The 18,571-nt window shown below is 44.1% G+C and overlaps 2 protein-coding genes across 3 annotated transcripts in view; both read right to left on the bottom strand.

The window, feature by feature from the left end:
- The window catches only part of iglon5 (IgLON family member 5), a gene marked incomplete at its 5' end in the record, with an annotated part of 88,950 nt that extends 84,329 nt beyond the window's left edge, over positions 1–4,621 (bottom strand). Inside the window, one exon of the mRNA XM_084471903.1 lies at positions 4,552–4,621. Coding sequence (XP_084328029.1) covers positions 4,552–4,621 — 70 coding nt within the window. The remainder of the gene's footprint in view (positions 1–4,551) is intronic.
- Positions 4,622–12,484: 7,863 nt separating this feature from the next.
- hamp (hepcidin antimicrobial peptide) lies at positions 12,485–14,644 on the bottom strand. Of its 2 annotated transcripts, none has more exons than XM_084472138.1 (3): positions 14,216–14,644; positions 13,489–13,578; positions 12,485–13,357 (listed from the first exon to the last, which is right to left on the bottom strand). In XM_084472138.1, the coding sequence occupies exons 1-3, from the start codon at positions 14,300–14,302 to the stop codon at positions 13,250–13,252; spliced, it is 285 nt and encodes a 94-aa protein (XP_084328264.1). In that variant the 5' UTR covers positions 14,303–14,644; the 3' UTR covers positions 12,485–13,249. The 2 variants fall into 2 exon arrangements, with proteins under 2 accessions (XP_084328264.1, XP_084328263.1); XM_084472137.1 differs by having other exon boundaries at positions 13,489–13,581; positions 14,216–14,633.
- Between the last annotated feature and the right edge of the window lie 3,927 nt (positions 14,645–18,571).

Raw genomic sequence — 18,571 nt, 5'->3', positions numbered from 1 at the left:
GTGTGCAGGTGTGTCTGTGCGTGTTGTGCAGGTGTATCGGTGCGTGCGTGTGCAGAGAGCAGAGTATCATGGGTAAATGATGAAGCCAACAGCTCAGTTTGGCCTTGAAGGCTGATCAGCAGTCGTGGAAACACAAGAGAGGATAGAATTCTGCCTTCTTCCCTCCCTCACTCTCTCCATCTCACTCCCACCATTTATCGCATTCTCTTTCTTTCTCCTTCCCCTTATCACTCCCTCTCATTTCTTCTATCTCTAACCCTCCCCACTCTATCTAGCTTTCTCTCTTGCTCCTGCTTCATTCCAGACCCAAATTATAGTTTTTATTTTTCAAATGACACCTGCCATCTTTCATCAACTCTAATTTGTCACATGATGATCACATTCTGCCCATTGCTCCACGACTCACACACCTCACATGATCAGAGTCACAGACCTATTCTCTGCACAATTTTCCTATTTCAATTTAATATGCAATATGTCAGCATTTGATCACCGTTAAAGTTGTATATATGGACCATATTATATTATTATATATTATATATTATATTTTATAGACTCTATATGCATATATATTTTACCCTGCTATCTATTATGTTGTTTTTTGTGTTTTTGTGTGTTAAACACAGGTCACACTTCTCCGTCGAACACGTATGCAGGGCAGACTATACAAAAGAAACTCCACATGAGACTGCACATGGCCCGTTTTCCCGGCGGATGACCTTTGCGTGTACGCCAAGACATGGCGTCCTGCGAGAGTTTAGCGACGCGTCCTTCAAACCAAATTGAAGTCGGCGTGTTCGCACAGACAGGATTGAAGCGCTGCACCGCTGCCTGCAACCCGTCAGCACGATTGACCAATGGTGTTGACCAATCATTCTCACGTGAATGATTGTGTCTCTCTCACTGCGACTCACGTCATTAACCCTCCTGTTTTGTTTGTTTGTCATGCACAACAAAATTGTTCCCGGGTCAATTAGACCCGGTACATGTTTAAATATCTAAAAGCTGTTAGAAACCAAAAAATCCCGCTACTAACATTGCTAACCTCATTATTAACACCATTACTAACAATTGAATCAATATTTAGTGCAATAGGGTTAATAACATCTCACAGATCATTGTTAAATTAGGTAATAAACTTGTTTTTCATCAGGAAAACACTTTTTAAATGTACTTTAAAAACACTGATTCTACTGATTCACTGAACACTGATGGTTACATTCAGTTTACGTATCATTAGGTTTTTAAAATGTTTTCCACTTGAAATAGCATATGTAGTTCTCCCCTAAAGCATAAGAAAACCAAGACACCTCCTCCACCTCCTCCATCACCATCCATGTCTCTCTCTACCTCCCTCTCTCCCTCACGGCAAAAGAGATTAAGTGATGATCAAGTTAATGACGAGGATGACCTCACTGACTGCCTGACCTAGAGAGAGAGAGAGAGAGAGAGAGAGGGGGGGGGGGGGGGGCAGTGGGAGAGATTGAGAGAGTCGAAACTAGAGTGTGTGAGTGAATGGATGAGATAGAGAAGGGAGAGTCAAAGCACAAACATCATTTATTACTTATTACTTCCTGCTGTGTAAATGCCAGCAGTCTTGTGACGGAAGTGACATCAGAACCACGCACCTTGAAATGCCAGAATCTCAACTGGGTTCTAGAATGGAAATGTCTGAAAAGGTCTAAAACTATATATACATATACTATATTATGATTTATTATTCTATTTGGATTTGGGATTCAATCAACCGAACAAAATATGTCATTGCAACGAAGGAGAGAACTATGGTTCCACCTCCACCCCTCCTCTTCCTGCACCCCCCTCCTCCGTCTCCCCCTCCCCCACGTCTCCACACCAGATCAATCTTTCTCATTCCAGACAGAATTGATTCCATCATCAAGTCTTGTTGACCACACTCAAATCTGATCCTCATCTCTCTCTCTCTTTCTCCCTCTCTCTCCATCTCTCTCTCACTCTTGCATGCTTTCCATATCTCTCTCTCCTTCCCTCTCTCTCTCCATCTACATTGCAATTCTTCTCTCCATCTCTCTCTCACACTATGCTTATAGTTCTCCCTCCATCTGCTCTCACCCCCTCCTATCTCCTATCTTTAATTTTCTCTCAGCTACTTCTCTCCCTTTCCCCCATCTCTCTGTCTCTCCCCCTCTGTCCGTTTCTCTCTCTCTCTCTCTCTCTCTCTCTCTCTCTCTCTCTCTCTCTCTCTCTCTCTCTCTCTCTATCTATCTATCTTTCTCAGTCTCTCTCTCTTCCCTGCCCTGAGGGTCCTGATTGGCTAATGGATGTCATTATCATGCCGACAGCTCATTGCAGGCCAATCCCCAGCATGCTAAACATTGCATATTACTTTGATAACTTGGTGGTAATAATCACAACACTGTGAAACTAGATGGACCTTGCAGGAGCTTCTTCCCATGATTCTAACCAAGAACCTAAACTTGCATCTCAGACCTCAAACCATCTGTAACCTCATATGTAAACTAAACTATCCCTCACATTAATGTGGGTTGAGGGGGGGGGGAGCCATTAGTTGTAAAGACCTTTGGGTTTTCCCAGCAGTTCTGAAAAACTAATTGCATGCCAGGGTTAGGGCAGGAGAAACCTCTCAAGAAGAAAATCTAGAGAAAAGCATCAGATTGAGGAAGAGGCTATACTATGAGGCAGACTCAAGCCAGGGGGGGCTGGGACTCCAGCCCAGGCATGGAGATAATGACTGAGCTGGACCGGGGCCACTGGCCTCTCATTCATATGTTATGTGTTGTTGTTTTAGCTGTTGCTTGGATACGCCTCCTCCTCGCAAGAACGGCGACCACCTCAGAGCAAGGGGGGGGTGAGGGAGGAGTGATGGAGGGGTGAGGGAGGGGTGATGGAGGGGTGAGGGAGGAGTGATGGAGGGGTGAGGGAGGAGTGATGGAGGGGTGAGGGAGGGGTGATGGAGGGGTGAGGGAGGGGTGATGGAGGGGTGAGGGAGGGGTGATGGAGGGGTGAGGGAGGGGTGATGGAGGGGTGAGGGAGGGGTGATGGAGGAGTGAGGGAGGAGTGATGGAGGGGTGAGGGAGGAGTGATGGAGGGGTGAGGGAGGGGTGATGGAGGGGTGAGGGAGGGGTGATGGAGGAGTGAGGGAGGAGTGATGGAGGGGTGAGGGAGGGGTGATGGAGGGGGGAGGGAGGAGTGATGGAGGAGTGAGGGAGGAGTGATGGAGGGGTGAGGGAGGGGTGATGGAGGGGGGAGGGAGGGGTGATGGAGGAGTGAGGGAGGAGTGATGGAGGGGTGAGGGAGGGGTGAGGGAGGGGTGATGGAGGAGTGAGGGAGGAGTGATGGAGGGGTGAGGGAGGAGTGAGGGTGGTGATGGATATTGAAGAGGGGGTTTCTGGGATGTGAGTCAGACATTTCACGCCTGCCAGTTCCAGCTGAAACATGTACTGGTTGCTCTGCAGCTCAAAAAGAAAACCAGTCTGTTCTGGAGTTGAAAAAGAGACCTGTAATATGGAAGATGGCGGTTCCTAAGTATACATTTTCACATAAAAACATGAAAATATAGGTCAGAGTGTCCATGTTTCCAATGTTGAATATTCTGGAAGGTGATTTTGTTCTGCTCAGGGCCTAGATAACCCAAGGAAGTGAGACGAGAGGAAGAGGAAGTAATAAATACAGTCATTTAGCGTGTTCAGAGGTCTGCGTCGCCTGAAGCCCGATGTGACCTAATTCAACAGCTTTAAAATGGATTCGCTCGCTGCCAAACCCGTCGCTAAATGGACCGGAATGCACAATGGAATCTTTAACTGTTCTCTCAATTTGTACGCTGTCGCTTCACTGATTGGCCACACCTGAGCGATCCACATTTAAACCGGTGGTCAACCGGTGGCACAATCTCACCTGAGACATCACCTACCCCTGTGACATCATCCATGACATCACAATCACTAGACTGATGGACTGGCGTAGTCATCTCCATAGCAAACTATTTTAGAGGCATCCTCACAGCAAACTATTTTGGAGTCCCCTCTACAACAAATTGATGTCGTCATCTCCAGTCAGCTTCACAACAAACTACTATCGTCACATCTACAACAAACTACACCTCCAAAGCAAACTACTATCATCACCTCCACAGCAAACTGCTGTAGTCACCTCCACAACAAGCTGCTATAGTCATCGCCACAACAAACTGCTATAGTCATCGCCACAACAAACTGCTATAGTCATCGCCACAACAAACTGCTTGGTCACCTCCACAACAAACTACCTTGGAAACCTCCCCAACAAACTACTATGGTCACCTCCACAACATACTGCTATAGTCATCTCCACAACAAACCAATGTAGTCACCTCCACGACAAAAGATTGTAGTCCACAACAAACTGTTTTACAGTCACTTCCAGAACAAGTTGCTATATTCACAACCAAAACAAACTACTGTAGTCACCTCCACAATAAACATCTGTAGTCACCTCCACAACAAGCTGCTATAGTCACCACCACTACAAACTACTGCAGTCATCTCCACATGAAACCACTTTAGTCACCCCTACATCCCACTGTAGTCATCTCCACGACAAACTGTTTGAGTGTCATGTCCCCGTCAAACTGTTTCAGAGTCATCTCCATAATGAAGCAGTTTTATTGTCACATCCACAACAAACAGTTTAAGAGTCATCTTATAAAAAGATTTACCTCCACAACAAACTCTTTTAGTGTCATGTCCACAAGAAACTGATGAAGAGTCATCACCATAATGCGAGTCACCTCCACCACAAGGTAGAAGAGTCAAAAGTCAAAGTCAAAGTCAAAGTCAAAGTGTTTTATTGTCATTTGTTCAGAAAACGCAGGGTCATTCTGTACATTGAAATTCTTATTGACCTGGCAGGCAAACAATACGTAGTAGGCATAATAGATTAACAAAAGAGACACAAATAAATATATCAAAAAAATAGAAAATAGAAAAATGTGGTAAGAATAGCAACATAATAAAATATATATAATAAAAAGTATACATAATAAAAATATATAATATATAATAAAACAAGAACACTATCGATAGTTTAAGAGAATATAAACTTGTAAACATCTACCAATGCAGCATGTGTGTCCAATGAAGAGTGGAAACATTAAATACTATAGGTATAAAGTGAAATGTGTAATGTATCCAGTGCAGCATATGTATCCAATGGAGAGTGTAAACAGAGTTTCGTACCCTGCGGTTTGTTTCGATGCAAGGAGCATCATCGCTGATGAGTGACCCACCAACTCTCGATCTAGCAATCAATGGAGTGTCCCCAAGCGCCTTGTGACGTCACTCACCGTCGCTCTCTGCCTCTGTAACTCATCTGCTTGCCCTCCACTACCTCGCCTCTCTCCCCCTCACTACAATATGTTAAATATGTTTTTCAATCAGATGAATCGATGATTATTTCTCAAGAATTGCACGTTTTCGTTTTTTGCTTTTCACTTCGGTTTAGATCCCGCTGGCCACCCAAATGCTAATGTATCGACTACCATGAGCGGCCAGCCGCAACTCAGCGGGGAAATCAAACACGCCAATGCCGCTTAACAGATCTATTGTAGATCTGTATTCTACTGCACTAGTGCATTCAGTTTAATATTCATGGTGTGTCGACTGTGTTTTTTTCTGCCTGCTCTGGCCTGGTTGTCCGAGGGTATAGAGGGCAGCTCCGTCTAGAGGCCGACCCTGGGATGGCACCGTTGAATTACTTCAAAATATTGAATTATATAAAACAGCACAAACTTCATCCAATGGTTAAAGCACACACAAAATGAGTACTGAATACTTCACACTCATGCTAATTTGTTTTGCGACATTAGGGTTTATTGAGTTTATTGAGTTTGTTGAGTTTGTTGCTCCGTCTCACAAACGTAGCAGAGCAGAAACCAAACTGCATTGGTCGTTGTGGATATTTCCTGATAAAGCCCAGCCAAAGTGTTTTTTTGTGGTTCTTCCAGCGTTTGTCTTGAGATGAAGAAGCCTTGACCTTTAACAGGAGGAGGAGAGGAAGTGAAGCGATGGAATCAACAGCACAGGAATGTTGACGCTGGGCCCTTTTCTCTCCAGCACTTAGCGCTTTGAAAAGCCCCTCACCACGACACAGCCAGTGAGCGCCCTGTCCTCTCTCAGGGTTTGGTCTTTATGATGCTTCAGCAGAGGAACCCACAGACTGGGACCGACTGCAGACCACAGTGTTTAACCTGCACCTCCACCACATCATGAAGTATACATTCACAGACTGATGTACAGTACGTATACGTTCTCAGACTGAAGTACTGTTCACCTTGATAACATACTGAAGAAATACTTTCCCCATTCCTAGGGAATGACAACCTTATAGAAGCAGTTTTTCTCTGTAGTAGACAACACATTTCTCTTTTCCTTGTCCTTGACTTAAGATCCGAAACAGCTTGTATTAAAAAAATAATTGAATTAATTTCTGCACAGTGTTGTCACCTGCTGAATAAAGACGTGAAAGAAGTGTGTGTGTGTGTGTGTGTGTGTGTGTGTGTGTGTGTGTGTGTGTGTGTGTGTGTGTGTGTGTGTGTGTGCGTGTGTGTGTGTGTGTATGTGTTTGTGTGTATGCATGTGTATGCCTGTGTGTGTGATTGCACGTGCACATGTGTGTGTAGTTTTGTGTGTTTGTGTTTGTGTGTGTGTGTTTGTGTGTGTGCTTGTGTATGTGTGTGCACTTGGGTTGAAATGTATGTGTGTGTGTGTGTGTGTGTGTGTGTGTGTGTGTGTGTGTATGTGTTGTGGGGGCGGAGAGAGACCCTGGCTCCATGCCAAGCTCCACATTAATTAATTAATTATTCATGACCAGTTGATGTGCTTTATTAATCATGTGTTTGTTATTGAGAACAGCTGAGCTACCCCAGCCAGCTAGGCTAATGATAGGTAAGAACCAGGCTGCACTTGTGGTCCTCCAAAACCTTGTTTCTTCTGCCAACCTCCCTTCTGTTCGTGGTGATGGTGAGCAGCGCTGTGCTTTTAAACACAACAGGTCCTCAATGCCCCGTCTGGTACTTACGTTGGGGGGAAGCGGGGGAAGGAGAGGCCACCTCAGGTGAAGACTACAGTCATGCAAGTGGGTAAAGGTTTGTTTTGTTTCAGACTCAAGGAGCACCGTCATGACTGACAAAGTAAAAGTCTTCTCTTCTCTTTTCTTCTTGAGTCTTCTCACTTCTCACAAACAAAGGCTTACGTTGTCAAAGGAAAAGTTTGTAATGAACAGTACATGAACATCATGATTTATATTGTCCTGTAGTGATCAGAACATGGGGTGAACATGGGGTGGGAGAGGTCATGCTGCCATGGAAACAGAGTAGCAAATATTGTTATTGATGGGGTGTGACAGAAAATAAGAGAAATCAATTCCTCCATGGATTAATGTCCACGTGATCCTCAGCGTCCACTCAGAAAAACGCATTACAGGCATCGTTAGACATTAGTGTATTAATGGCTCGCTTACACACACACACACACACACACGCACACACACACACACACACACACACACACACACACACGCACACCAGCCCCCCACACACACACACACACACACACACACACACACACACCTCTTGAATGAATACCTCTTGTAGGGCCGCAGTTGAAACTGTGGCGGGTGTGGGGGGGGGGGGGGGGGCTCTTAATTTATCTCACAAAGCAAACTCAAACTCTGTTAGGAGATAATGGCTTCATTAGAGAAGGAATTGACTAACAAAGCAACAGGAATAATTACCACCGTCCCTGCAGCCGAACGCTCAGGGGATCCACTTTGTGCTGCTGTCTGGAAGGGAATGCAGGCTTCCTTATGTTGATGCTTAAATTATTTATGTTACTCTTATTCACCAGTTCCCTGCCCATTCACTTTAAGGCTCAATACAAAATCATAACATTATTCCTCCTTCCTTGACATTGTTAAAGTCTGGTTCAGTTTGCAGATGGAATGTTTTCATTCCCCTGCAACCTTCAGACCCTGCGTCTGGTCGAACTCTGGCCCCGCCTCACGCAACATTCGGTTGGCTGCTGGGAGATTAGGAGACGGAAGCCCTGGAGGGCCTTGCCAATCAGAAAGATAGTTACAGCGTTACTCAGTTGGGATTGAATGCTGCTGTGGCATTTGTAGAAGCGACTCCAAATTTCCTCTCGAGACAGATTTCCACTTGATCTTCATTGACGTAGATCATTTGGCTACCGATCTGATTGGTGGATGTGGAATCTACTCCACATGAAACGTTTTCTCCACTTTACAAGTAATTATCCTTGTAATGATCCTAGTAATTATCGTCATAGCGGTGGCCGGTTGTCTGATAAGTTTCCTCCAGCAACGTACAGAGATATAATTAAAACAATGACACGTGGAGGCAGATTTCAGGGATCATGGGGATCCCTCATGATGTTACAAGCATTAATCGCTATTTCAACCAATGTGACCATCAATTCAGTGTCTATGGAGGCACTGCCTTGATAGGTATCGATTTTCAGCACAAGCGTAAAGCCCCAAGCAGAGGGTGTATACCTCTAATAATATAAAGTGCAGTCTCAGCAGCCTGTGTATATAGATATACTTTAAACTCAGCAGAGATGCTGTACGGTAAGGCGACTGGATCGATGTCTGAGCTACCCCTACATGGCAGCCTCCCTCAGACATCTTCTGCTAACATTTTGAGAGATACACACAGTACACACACACATCAACCTGTCCACACGTCAAACACACATACACACACTCACACATCAACACGTTGACACACACATCCACACACCAAACACACATCAAATCACAGATAATCACACTCATTCATTACTCACTCACTCATCACACACACACACACACACACACACACATAAGCACACACACACACACACACACACACACACACACACACACACACACACACACACGCACACGCACACGCACACAGACATACACACACACACACACACACACACACACACACACACAGTCAATCACGTTAAGTCAATCTGTTTTCCTGTCTGTCAGGAGTCATTCCGTCGGTCTGTCTCTCCAGACTCTGCCTCTGGGTTTTAATCTCCCTCTGCTTCTCTCGGAGTCTCACCAGAATGTTTCAGGATCGCTGCATGAATCCTCTCACTGTCTCGCCGTGCTGGCCTCAAGTTTTAACGCTAGGTGAGGAATCTCTCCTGTGGACCAGCGTTTATCTATCAGGTCTTACACTCAGAGGTGGGACCGCGGCCTGACAACGCAACAGTCAGGAACTCACTGTGAACACAAACAGAAATTAGGAGCCTTTCATCAACGTGTGTGTGCTGGTTGGATCCCCGACACACTGAAATATGTCTTCCAGGTCCCGAGATGAAAGGGTTTAAGAGCCTCTGATAGAGAGGAAGGTATTACTGTACGTTAACATGTCGTAGCACTCTGGTGACAGCCGGCATTCAGTGATATTTCAAATTCATCTCCGATATTTACAGCGTTATAATTAAGAGCCCGTCTGGAGTCTGCTGAATATTTTATGAAGGTTTTTTGGTCCTCCAGTAAAGCCGCCAGACTGTGTGCTGAACCCATCCCCTCCCCGAGCTCTTAAACCAACATCTAAAGGTCAGGATGGTTTATCAGCACTGGGAGGAACACCAGAGAGAGTTGAGCAGAACATGAGTGTTCTTCCTACTCCTCGGCTCCACTAGAGGTGTTCAGCAACGCAGCGTTTAATGAGCGCTCGGTCGGCGTGGAAACGCTGCCATCATAATCAATGGAAGGAACTCCTCTGCGTTGCGGAGTGTCCGATTGTCTCTTTCCAAAGAATGTCTGAGCGTCAAACTCAGCGCTTTATCTCTTCATTCTTTGTGCATTGATTGTTTTCTGGCGTTTTCATGCTGTGAATGTTATTCAGTTCTTTAGTGACACCATGTTGAGGCAACACGCTGATGGCGATGCGATTAGGTGTGTTCAGAAGAGCCCTGGGGTCGGAGATGTTCACTGGGGCTTCCATGGCGGAAGGAGCAGGTTACTCCCTTCCAGATGGTTCTGGGATCCAGTCCCTGAACTCCAAATGCAGACATTGAGGGCGGGAAGATTCCTGATTGGCTGAGTAAGCCATGACATATCATCCCCCTGATACCTAGAAGGGCAAAGGATTATGAGTTATATTGAAAGGCTGTTTCTTCGGGATTTCTGAGAAACTGGAAGGTTAGGAAGTATTTTCTTATTTACACTTTCACGTACAAAAAATATTTTCAGTGTTACCGACTTATGGGTTTGGTTTTTGATCTTTAAGATGCAGGAGGGATGTACCCCTAAATATATTTTTTTATATTTGTTAAAATATAAAAACTAAAGAAGTTTAGTTAGAAAATAAAAAAATAAAAACTCTACTGTATGTTTTCTGTTTATTGTCTATTCTTGTGTTGGAGTGGGGACCCTCTGATGGTGTCTGGACCAGCTGCTAAGGGTTCTTGGTATTCTAAGAGGATTTTATTCCACAAATCGCTTTTTATGATTTATCAGACTACCGTTTTGGGTCGTATTATTGGAGGACTTTGGCTATTTTCTTTTTGAATTTCTATTTTCTAGATTCTTCTTTTTTGGAGCTATTTGATAGAGTAAACCAATAGAGTAAAAAACAAACTATGAGAAGATATTTTCATTGGTTGAAAAATATAATTATTGTTATTTCCTCCCTAATATCCAGTTACATTTCATTGAGGTCAGGCGTTAGGACACCTTGCTCAACATGCATACAGTTCGACTGTGGATATCGGTAAATCAACATTTAGGTCCTTCCCATCTTTCTGTAAGATGCATTGGGGATTCATGTTATGCATTGGGGATGGAGCCCAGAACATTTTAGCTGGTAGTGGAACACCCTAGAGAACACCCTAGGTCTACGTTATCAGGGCTTGCTCTCCTAGGAGGGGGACAATAACCGCCAGTATTATGTCAGTACCAGCGCTCATCAACCTGCCCTGGGCCTGTGATCACCACACCAAAACAAACACACACACACACACACACACACACTGGGCTCTAACAATGTGAGACCTTGCAGTGTCATCGCTGGGCCGAGACGGTGCCACGCCCTGGGGCAGACCTAAAGCCTGCTGGTCCCTCTGGCGTCGGTGGCCGAGTACGAGATATTGTGTGTATACAGAAAGAGAAAGTGTGTGCTACACTAGAGAGAGTGTGTGTGTGTGTGTGTGTGTGTGTGTGTGTGTGTGTGTGTGTGTGTGTGTGTGTGTATGTTTTTACACCCCTGTGTGTGTGTGTGATTGTGTGTGGGTGGGTGTGTGTCTGTTGATTTATGTTGTGGGGTCCTCTCAGGAGAGCTGAGTCGACACAAGAGTTGGAGTCTGTGCCTGGAAAGACCTGCACGCTCTCGCACTTGCTCGGTCTCCGTCGCTGGGGTCTGTCGTCTACCTGACCACGAGAGAGGGGGGTGGGGACTGTCTGGATGTCTGCTTGTCTGGTTCCACATGTGTTGTCTCATTTGTGAGTTTTACTGAGTGATTTGGCGTGCAGGCAGACTTACCTCCATATTGTTTTGAAAATACTAACAAAACGGTCAACAAAATATCAATTTGCTTCTTTGTGATGCCATCGGGACGTTAAGAGAAACAAGCTGACAGCGGTTGGATTGAAGACTTGTGGTAGAGCAACAGTAAGGGAGAGAGGTCTGAGACTAGACTCTGCCCCTCCCTCCCCTCCCTACCCATGATGCTTTGCTCTGGAGTGTCCAAAGAGAGACATCTTTCACTAACTGATCCACCTAACTGCATGATCTGCTGCTAGTAAAGATTTACAATACAGTTTCATGACAATGTCTGGCATATTGTATCCAGTAGTATCGATTTAATTTGAGATTTAGTAGCTATATAATACCATGTCCTTAATAACAGTCATCACTTATTATTCATTTGCTCATATTTATTAAAAAAACGTACCATAGCTAAAAATTTAAAATCTACCATAGCTCTCTATTGACTCGATTGGCCTGTTTGTGTGAGTGCGCATGCGTGTTATTTTCACATTCCCTAATTCTGTTAAATTATAGTGTATTGCATGTATTTGTGCCATCCACATTAGTCAATGACACAAACGTTTTGAAGCAGAATAAAAGTAAAACGTAGTAGTTATTGTTATAAAAGTAGTTATATTCTCTCTTCCAGTCAGATAACTGGATATTATGACTGCGTATCATTGGTCGTTTAACGTGTGTTTGTGTGTCTGTGTGTGTGAGTGTGTGCGTGTGTGTGTGAGCGTGAGACTGTGATATCTAGTAGGCCTGTATTAACAGTTTAATGTGCTGTTTCTTTGTCCAATAGATAAAACACTTAATGGGACTTCTGTAGAATGGGTTTCACTCCGATCAATCCTCTTAAACAGTTAATGAAAGAGCAGCTCTGTTCTCTGGGATTGCATCCTGATTATTGCTCCTCTTGATGAGAACCGTTTCATGTTAATAAAGTTCAATACATCTCCAACACATTTTATTTTGATCTTCTGTATTTATTTAACACTGAATATTGAACATTTTCAGACGAGAAGGTTTCATATTGGAAACTCAAAACAAATTGACATATCATTTAGTTTACAAAATAGAGGATAGCAAAAGGTACACATTAACAATAAATAGAAAAATAGATATTTTAATTAGTCACACATATGTAAATCCTGAGGAAAGTAAATCAAAACATACAAGATACTACAACAAAGCATTACACATTAGAGCAGATGGAAAACACCACAGTGTCTGCTGCCACTCTTAAGATCCCAGGTTGAAAACCACACATTTACTTTTTAATCATTTAGTAGGAGCATTAATCCACAGAATTCAGATAGATGTCATTAAGGAGCAGCTAAGGGTTAGGCTGCAGATAGACTGAGGACATTTGGGGGTTCAACCCAGAACATTTCAGCTTGGAGTCGAACACCCTAGCCCAAAGACTATCCTCCACCCACATCATTACCCTGCACTGTGCTCTGCCACGCTCAGTACAGTGATTCACCTTTAGGGGGCAGCAGACTACCAGGTGAGCGCCAGCTTGTAGTTGCCCTTTAATGACTCTCTGAGACTAAGATTTATATGTGAGGGACTAGTATTTAAGATGAGGGACTATAACTTGAAGGTGAGTGACTAGAACTTTAAAGTGAGGGACTAGAACTTTAAAGTGAGGAACCACTACTTTAAGGTGTGGGACTTGTACTTTAACATGAGGGACTAGAACTTTAATGTGAGGGACTAGAACTTGCAGCACAAGCCACAGCCCTTCTGGTTGCGACAGCAGTTACAGCACCAGCGACACAGAGCGAGGTGGCTCTGCCTCTTCTGCCTCGAACGGCCCGCAGTCTGCAGAAAAATACAACACACACTGTTTAATCTCTCTCTCTCTCTCTCTCCCCCCATGGGGAAAACATGTCCTCTTGTATGCTTATTAGTTTGTGCTAATTAGCCTAATTGATACGGTCAGTGAAACATACCATCCAGTATCCTGCCAGCAGGTCCTGATTTTCAGCTGCTGGAGTGTTGATGCTTTCCTCCACCTCTTCCACCCTTTTCACCTCCTCCACCTGCTAAGAAATTATGAATTATGCATGTTTAGGAATCAATTATTCACTGGACCAATTAACAATCAGACCATCTGAACGTACAAACAAACTAAATCATCGGACCAAATAAATATTCAGACTGAATAGACAGACCAGCTCAACATTCAGCCCAACTCAACCATCAAAGGCCAACTAAACATTGAGACCAACTGAACCATCACAGAACAACTAAACATTTATACCAATTAAACCATCACAGACCAACTGAACCATCCCATACCAACCAAACATACCATAAAACAAACTCAGACCAACTAAAGGATCCAGATTAACTAATGATTACGATCAACTAAACAATCATAGATTAATTTTACCACCAGGTGTGAGTGTGATGTGCCATTACCATCACCAAGTCACAGGGCTGGGTGGATTTTTATACAGCTTGTAGTTGCCGATCACTCTCACACATGGAGTTAAAATAGGGTCCCTTTAAGACTAACTAAATGATCCCAGATTAACAAAATATTAAGACCAAGTCAATGATCAAAGACAAACTAAAGGATTCCAGATTAACAAAATGAGAAGACCAACTGAAGGATCACAGACCGACCAAACATACTCAGACCCAACTAGACGATCCCAGATGAACGGAACTCACCCCGCCCAGCGGCACGGTGGCGCTCTCCAGCATGCTGACGAAGGCGAGCACGAGTGTCACTGCAACTGCAATGCTGAATGCCTTCATGGTTCCTCTCTGTGGTTAGGGCTATACACTAAGTCCTGTAGATCCGCAGCTCTGGGCTCTGCTCATGGGCTGCCAGGGTCTTTGGGGCTGATAGATGCTGAGGAATGGAGAGGAGCCTGTGGTGACTCCTGGGGTTCTGGTGTGTTCTGGGTGCCGTGTCGACGGCCGACTGGTTTTATGCGCGCTGTCTGATGTTGCCTAATCACTCTGAGGGGGTCAGGGCTTACTGGCAGTGGTTACCCAACCAGAGCTCGCTCTGTCTCTACACCTCCTCTCTCTCTCTCTCTTCACACTTCCTCTCTCTTCCTTTTTCTTTCTACCAAAAAACGAGACCCCCCCTCTCTCTCTCTCTCTATACAAAAGAAGAACCCTCTCTCTCTCTATCTCTCCCACACCAGACTCTCACTCTCCCAAATGAAGCCCCCCCTCTCTCTCTCTCTCTCTCTCTACCAAACCAGACCCCCCCCTCTCTCTCTCTCTCTCTCTCCTCCTCCCCCCTCCCCAGCTGCCTGCTCAGCACTGTAAATACGCAGGAATCTCCTCTCTTGCTCAACAAGAACTCCTTTTACCATGCGTGTGGCAACATGTGATGCCAGCTCAGTATAATAAGTAGCAGTATTGGGAGTATCTGTTTATCAGCATTAGTAGTATTACTAATCAGTGTGGATCTTCTAGTCAAATAAACCCTGGCACCAGTGAGTCCGACAGAGTCCCTTAGATGACCTCCTTACCGGCCACTGACCCCCTGAGACTACCCCTACCCACCTCATCTCTAACATCGCTCTACCCCCCCCCCACAAACACACACACACACACACACAGACACAAACTACCCCCTCCCCTGCCTCCTCCTCTATCTAATATATTGCAGCGACATGCAGTTCAGAGGATCTACACATAATCTGCTGTTCAATCAACCGGAAAAACACCACCCTTCCCTCCACCCCGCACCCCTAACTCAAACACATCTACAGGGGTTGTGTGTATATCTGTGTTATTCGTTTCCAGGACACAGAAACGCATTGTAACGTTGACCAACAAACAGAACGTCCCTACATCTCAACGTTTGAGTCGCAGTGATGTTGGTTGGGCACTGGGGGCAGTGCTGCTCTCGGATTGCTTGGGGAGAGTGCCTGGAAATTCCAGAAAAATTTAAATCTTTCCCGTCACTCCTCCATGGAAGTTCCAGGGTTCGAATCCCAGACCCAACCCTCCTTCAAAATCATCTGAGCAACAAAAGTAATTGATTATGATAGTTTATTATTCTCACAGATTTAAAAGAAAAAGAAGTGAAACGTAGAGTAGAGTGTGTAGTAGGCAGTGTTTAGTATTGTATGTAGGGTGTGAGTGTGTAGAGTGGCCTGTGTATAGAACTCTGTGTGTGTGTGTGTCTGTGTGTGTGTGTATAGCGTGTAGTAGAGTGTGCAGTAGGGTGTGTGAGTGTAGCTGCGGGTTTGTAATAGCATGTTTGTGTGTGTAGAAGTAAACTTTTTAATTTTTTTAATTTTTTAAAAGACCACTGATGTGAATGTATATTTTTAAGCATTCATGTTGAGTTTGGCCTATAATAGTGTTGTGGGACCCAGAGCAAAGACATCTATCAATAGCAGTTGCTTAATGAATAATTAAAGCGAGAGGTAAACAGAGACAGAGCCGGTGTAGTCTGCTGTTTGGACGGCCGAGAGGAGCAAAGATCAGACACTTCAAACACATGGCAGGACAACCGGCGCCACACTGGCGTTCCCTCACTGATACCAGGGGGTCACCACCCAACATACACACACACACACACACACACACAATACACAAATGACTTGCTATTACACACAAACACTTTAGGAACAAATGACTATACATACACTTTAGGAACTAAGTAACTAAAATTAATATTGACCCCAATTCTTTTTATTATATTACAATTATTTGAATGTTAACCCATGCATTTTGAATGGGAGCGTTTCTCTGACTTTTTCGGTTTCCACAGAACGAAACGAGAGAGAGAGAGGCAGGGAGAGAGAGATAGGCTTCAAAATGGGTGTGCGCAGATAGTACAGTGCACTTATGTATGCGTCAAAACAACAAATGCATCAAAGGGTAAATGTAGTGTATTACGGATACTCTGATTTCCACGTTTTTTACAGCAGACCTCCTCAAAAACAATTCATGCTCATGTTCATGAAAATTAATCTATTGAATCGCGTCCCAGAACACGATTGTCTGACTTATTTTGTGCTACACAGAACGAAATTCAAACCCTAGCCTTTCAATTCGGACTACTGAAGAGGTGTGCAGCAGGCCTACAGTGCACCCTCTAGTTATGTATGCGTCAAAACAACAAATGCATCAAAGGGTAAATGTAGTGTATTAGCGCCAGTCTGCTGGCTAGTTATTGTCAAAATCACATTGCCGCATGCGCCGACGTCTGTTTGTCCCCTGTTATTCCTGCCTCTCTCTGTGCAGTCGCCCTGTGTGCTTTCTCTCCAGTAAAGTTATCCTCAACTATCTACACGCTCTCGGTTGTGAGTTATTCCTAACTACTGGCGTAGGGATTAGAGCTGTCCCAATCGATTATTTTTCAAACGATTAATCTAGCGATTATTTTTCCGATTAGTCAACTAATCTGTCAATTTATTTTAATTACAATTAATTAATTACAATTAATCTAACAATCAAAACATTTCTTGTTAACATATCAATATTTATTAAACATTTCTTAACATTGGCACTTTTTTGTGTAATTAAATTGTGCAAACTGCAAAATAATGCATTCTGATGTCAGATGCAGCATCTAACAAAATAAATAATAAGAAGTCCCCCAGGAGGAATATACCAAAAATGAAAACACTTGTCTACTCGTGTGTGTGTGTGTGTGTGCGTGTGTGTGTGAGAAGGTCATCTTCGTTGTTCTATGATTGTAGGCGTAGCCTTCTGGGCTTGTGCTTGCGCACGAGCATGCGCACGGGACAAGCGATAGGAGTATAAAAGACGTCTCTATTGAACAGAGAAAATAACTAGACAATAGTAGTTGCTGACTTATTTTCTTAACTATATACAGTCCTATTAGTTTCTCCCTCTCCTCTCTTAGTCACATCTTCATGGTAGCGTGCTGAAATTGTAGAGGTATACGTTTAAGCCAGCGGTCCATTTTTGCATTAGTCTACTGAAAGCTCATAGCGATGGAAATAATTGCCACGAACAGCACATGGGTCGTGTAGCCTACAACTTTTGACCGGGAGAGAACGAGAAGGAGCAAGCGCGAAGGGGTTCTGTGTGCCTGCGTGCGTGCGCGTGTGTGTAGTTCAAATCAAAATAAATCAAACACTTTGTTTTCAATGAATTCATTAACTTTTAATCCTTTTACATGTACTATGGAAACAGTAGTTGCTGACTTATTTTCTCAACTATATACAGTCCTATTAGCTTCTCCCTCTCCTCTCTTATAAGTCACATCTTCATGGTGTGAACGTGTACCGATTGCACAATCCCGCGCTGGAATTGTAGAGGTTTAGGTTTTGGGTCGTGTACAACTTTTGACAGGGAGAGAACGAGAAGGAGCAAGCGCGAAGGGGTTCTGTGTGCCTGCGTGCGCGCGCGCGTGCGTGCGTGCGTGTGTGTGTGTGTGTGTGTGTGTGTGTGTGTGTGTGTGTGTGTGTGTGTGTGTGTGTGTCAAAGATTGTACGAAGGACAGATGCGCCACTGACATCGGAAGATGGTTTGTCAAGTGAAGTCAATAGACCCCGCATTATGCTGGCCTGGGTTGCAGGATTTTAAAAAAATATGCGCAATACCCGCAATCCCGCGCTGAAATTTAAGCCCTGACGTAATGTTTACTCAGAGTAGGATCTTTGGTTTACTACTGCAACTGCTTGATAAATTAACATTCCAGGGTGGGGAAGGGGGGGAATCAACAGAACTTAAGGTATTTTGCTGCCATCCTGGGAGAGAGAACGGGGAGAGAAAAAAAAAAAAAAAAAACGGGGACGACACGTCGACGCAAATTATTCACGTTGACTAACGTCGACGAGTCGTCCCATCTCTAGTTATTATCAATATATATCATGTGTGCAGCGCCGTCGTATAGGGGGGAAAGGTTATGACAATTATAAGGGCCCACAGCCCGCTAGGGCCCACACACAGCCCCCAGTAGCCTCTATGACAAAATGATTATGCATACACTGAACTAATATATATTCATATGAATTAATCCGAATTAAAACACAAATCACAAATCATACAATATTCTAATTTTAATAATTTCAATAATCCCCT

This window comes from Micromesistius poutassou (genome assembly GCF_964030765.1).
Source record: "Micromesistius poutassou genome assembly, chromosome: 8".
Classification (NCBI taxonomy): Eukaryota; Metazoa; Chordata; class Actinopteri; order Gadiformes; family Gadidae; genus Micromesistius; species Micromesistius poutassou.
This window is presented reverse-complemented; position numbering and strand designations above follow the sequence as displayed.

Bases quoted from the DNA above. Each gene is read 5' to 3' on its own strand.
- hamp (XM_084472137.1), bottom strand. From the start codon at position 14,302: ATGAAGGCATTCAGCATTGCAGTTGCAGTGACACTCGTGCTCGCCTTC. The intron at 13,582-14,215 runs GTGAGTTCCGTT...ATAATTTCTTAG, and splicing joins CCACCGTGCCGCTGGGCGGG to CAGGTGGAGGAGGTGAAAAG. The intron at 13,358-13,488 runs GTATGTTTCACT...ATTTTTCTGCAG, and splicing joins TGCTGGCAGGATACTGGATG to ACTGCGGGCCGTTCGAGGCA.